This window comes from Calliphora vicina, chromosome 4, assembly GCF_958450345.1.
Source record: "Calliphora vicina chromosome 4, idCalVici1.1, whole genome shotgun sequence".
NCBI lineage: Eukaryota > Metazoa > Arthropoda > Insecta > Diptera > Calliphoridae > Calliphora > Calliphora vicina.
In genome coordinates this window covers 104,498,506-104,502,864 of record NC_088783.1, presented here as the reverse complement: position 1 = coordinate 104,502,864, position 4,359 = coordinate 104,498,506, and the positions used below count along the sequence as shown (strand labels likewise).

General features: G+C 32.3%; 1 protein-coding gene across 1 annotated transcript; it reads left to right on the top strand.

The window, feature by feature from the left end:
- On the top strand, window positions 1–3,431 carry LOC135957166 (zinc finger MYND domain-containing protein 11). The gene is made up of 5 exons (XM_065507854.1): window positions 1–309; window positions 369–1,391; window positions 1,848–2,614; window positions 2,693–2,833; window positions 2,891–3,431. Exons 1-5 carry the CDS (start codon window positions 138–140, stop codon window positions 3,029–3,031), a joined length of 2,244 nt encoding a protein of 747 aa, XP_065363926.1. The 5' UTR covers window positions 1–137; the 3' UTR covers window positions 3,032–3,431.
- Window positions 3,432–4,359: the final 928 nt, after the last annotated feature.

Genomic DNA, 4,359 nt, shown 5'->3' with positions numbered 1-4,359 from the left:
AACAATTTTTAATATTTCTTGATTAAATTTCATAAACAGTTATTATTTTGGTGTACAATTAAGATTAAAATATGTAAAAACAATTTTAAAATAATTTAAACATAGCATGTCAACCAGTTAATTAAGAAGACAACAATATGGTTCAAATTATACGCAAAGCTCAGCCAGATTGTTTGCGTTATATTCTAAATGTACTACGCACTCCTAATAGCAGCCATGAGGAAAACAACCACAACAATGGACGCGAGGAATCTTGTTCTGTCGACAATTTGGTCGATGTTTTACTGAAAAAAGGGAACTATTCTATATGTAAGTATATGTTTTCATAATTTTTTTTTTATTTTAGCTTTTAATATTAAATTTTTAAGCGGCCGCTAAAGAAACTGTGGCGAATGCATTACGCGATGGTTTGCTTATGCCTGTGTCAGCCACGGTGTCTTCACCACGCTCTACTAGAACGGTAGTGCCAGAACTTAAACGCTTGCGTTTACCCACACTGCAAGAGATCAAAGAGGCCACCTCTCATGATTTATACTGTTACGAATGCCACTTACCAGGCATGTTGGAGGAATGTCGTCAATGCTGGCGTTCATTTCACCGTCTGTGTTATCGTAAGAATCCCGAACGTCCCAATTATGCCATTCCATCGTCGAGAATACAAAAAAATCGTTTGCCGGCTTTCAGCTCGGACACAGAATCCGAAACAGATGAAATTGGCACAGTACGTTGCTCTACGGCTCTGGGTTATGAAAGTGATATAAGAGCCAACTCATCTTTAACGCAGCAAGATCAAATGTCTACTGCAAGTGGTACCCCGCAACGTCAGCCTAACACGGCCGATGAAGCCCCTAACATGGAGTGCTTATCGCCTTCAGCAGCTATTGATATAAACAATAGTGTTCATGCGGAAGGTAAACCCTTATTGGATGATCTAGAAAGTAAGACCAAAGTGGAGGTGGTCTGTATGGGCGAAATACGGCCACCCAATCGCCAGAGACCAAATACTACAGCGTCTAGTATTTCGTATAAAAGTGAAATATCACCCAACGAAGAAGATGAACATGACATGGAGTTATGTACAAGTTGTCGTTTACTCAAACGTGCCGATTTACGCAATCCTGCCAATTTACAGGCAGACGAATTGTGTCATTTAGTTAAGTTTACATTTTCCTATAACAGCGAATGGTTAACACACGATGTTCGTACGTATTTGGATGCTAAGCGTGCAAATGCTACCGAAGTTAATATCGTAGCACGTTTAATGCTACATTCAAAGATTAGGGGGTTAGATGACGTGGCCACAAAACTGAATAAAAAGGAATATACGTTTCTAATGGAGTTTTTGGTGGATTTATTGGATATTCAACATAGCATTGGAGTGTTTTTTGGCCGTAAGTATAGAATAGTGATTCAGTTAAAAAAATTTCAACTTTTAAAAAAAATCTGTTTTAAATACTTTAGCAGTGAAATAGCTGTCTTGAAATAAATAAAATTTAATGCTAGGTATACACGTTACGATAAGTCGTACGATAAATCGTATAAGTATGAAATTAGTAACGTGTATCATGTTGTCGTACTAACGAAGTATGAAAATCAAAAATTTTTGATTTTTGTGATATTTTTATTACTTGTCATTTTTTTCAAAGGAAATAGTACGATTTGTAATAACGTCTATCACAAAATCGTACTTCAACTCATACTACGATTAGTACGAAAAATAGTATCGTGTATACCCAGCATAAAAATATTTAAAAGGTTCTTTTAAAATATTGAAACGAACAAATTCTGTTTGGTGAACAAACTTTTTTGTGAAATAAAAGTTTTACATTTAACATTGACTTTTTTAGCCTACAGCACAGAAATGGAATCTACCAAATGGTTGTTACGCGACATAACACACGATCTTTCGGAAATTCGACGATGTCCGGACTGCTTTCGCTATTCGCATGAGAAACAATCGGCTGTTTGGTTTGCCAAGCCCTGCGTACAACGTCATGAGCTGGTTTATGCAAAGCACAGTGGTTTCCCCTATTGGCCAGCCAAAGTTATACGTGTTTTACCCAACAATAAATTTGATGTAAGATTTTTTGGCGGCAATCATTCACGTGCCCTAATCGATGTACGTTACATTAAGCCCATCGATGCCGACACCAAGTCACTCAAATTAGGAAATAGTCCAGCAATTAAGAAAGCAATGGAAGAATTACGTTACCATCAAATGTTATCCACATATCCGCCAAGTGCATTTAGTTTTCATGCAGATCCCCAAAGTACGGAAGAAATCATACGTACGGTATTGGGCACATCATCAATGGATAACACATTGGCCAAAGGAAAGCCGGGCAAACGAAAGCGTAAACAATCTTCAACAATAACAAAAGCGTCTGGCGATGTTAACAATGATAATCAATTTCATTTGAATTTGTCGCAAGAAAGCAACAATGAGTATAATGTTTTGTCAAACAGTCAGACGACATTGTGTACTGAAGTATCAGTATCTTTAAAACGTCTAAAAATTAATAAATCTTTGGAAGAACCCAACAATAATACTAGCAATAAAAGGGCTACACGAAAAACAATAAAGGTCACAGAAAACGATGACCGTCTTAAAATGGTAACTACATACATACATCAAATATATAAAAATATTTAATTGTTTAAGTAATTCTTGTTTATTGTTTTTATTTCACAGTTAAATGAACTAGAGTATGCCCATAAAGTTATAAATGAATATAAACAGAAAAATGAGAAACTGGAAGCTCAAAGGCGTAAATTAAAGGAAACAATAAAGAAACAAGAGATGGAATGTAAAATACTGAAGCGTAAGCAATGGGTAAGTTATAGTTCAAAAAGTAAAATTTAAAAAATCACTAATCAATTTTGTTTTTAGTGTTACTGGTGTCTCGAAGAAGCCATCTATTTATGCTGTTTTCGTGCTGCTTATTGTTCTGAAATATGCCAGGCACGCCACTGGAAAGATGGCCACAGTAAAGTCTGTAAAAATCAATCTGAAAGCAAACAAGCATCATAATATTAAATCGATTCTCGAGATCGATTTTATCTCAATTTGATATTACTTTTTTGGTAAATGTTTTTTTTTTTTCTTTCAAAATTATTTAGTATGTTTAGAGCATCACAAATTTTGAAACATTGTGTTTAAATTTCAACTTATGTATAAAATAACGTTATAGTGGATTAAACAAAGTATATTACCGTAAAATTTTTAATCTTCACTTTTCTTTTTTGTAATTTTGAATTGAATTCAGTTTTAAAACTTTTGATTTCGTTTATTTTTTTTTTTTAAATTTACTTGTTATTTTGAAAGTAAAAGTAGATACTTGTTTAAGATATTAAATCATTAATTTGTTGTATTTTCATAAATAAAATTTAACATGAATTTTTAACATTGAAATGCAATATGCAAATCGAAATTTGTGTGTGTGAATATTGGTGAAGAGTTTATTTAAAAAAAATTATGAAAACAGCTTTAGAGACATAATTGTTTGGTTTTTTAATCATTATCCAGATTCTGATAGAAATCTGACAAACTTTACAACCACTATAAAATCGGTTAATACCAACCATCCGGAGATAACTGAATGCAAGAAAATATAATTCTTCATAAAATATGCATATTTATAATTAAAAAGAAAAAATTCAGATTATTTAATCCAAACAAATACAATTATCTATATATATATACAAAATAGAAATGGCCAATATATGTAATGGCATCACGGGAGGACGGCTAGAGCGATTTGGCTGTTTTTTATTCGATTCGACATTTTCAGAAGATGGTTTGTAAATTAAAAAATTCCTGGGGCGGAATTACCGCATTCGATATCGAGTAAATTCGATCGTAATTTTCTGATTTGAGATTACATGAAAATTTAGCATGAAATTTATTACATTTTGTTATAATTACGATATCGAAATCATTTTTCGATACGATAGATGTGTGTGAAGATAAATATGCCGAGTTAAATATGTTTCGACGTAACAGCTTACGTTATTACATATTTAACTATAAAGTTAAATATATTATGACGTAACGACATATTTAACTATTGCACACATATTTAAATATGTGAAATAATTTTTAGCAGCATTTGGCAAAAATTAAAAAACAATATTATAAAATAATGAAAGAAATATTTTAAATTTCAAGATTTTAATGAAAATAATGTAATATTGTGGAAATTTCTTAATTTAATTACAAGTGAAAGATTTTTTGGGTATTTGGACAAATGCTTCTTTGTCACTCATATGGTCCACATGGAAAACGACCATCCTATCAGACCCTATAACTCATTAGTCTGAATTGTATTTGTGAGATTTTTAAAAAATATTTGAAAATTT

Bases quoted from the DNA above. Each gene is read 5' to 3' on its own strand.
- LOC135957166 (XM_065507854.1), top strand. From the start codon at position 138: ATGGTTCAAATTATACGCAAAGCTCAGCCAGATTGTTTGCGTTATATT. The intron at 1,392-1,847 runs GTAAGTATAGAA...TGACTTTTTTAG, and splicing joins CATTGGAGTGTTTTTTGGCC to CCTACAGCACAGAAATGGAA. The intron at 2,615-2,692 runs GTAACTACATAC...TTTATTTCACAG, and splicing joins ACGATGACCGTCTTAAAATG to TTAAATGAACTAGAGTATGC.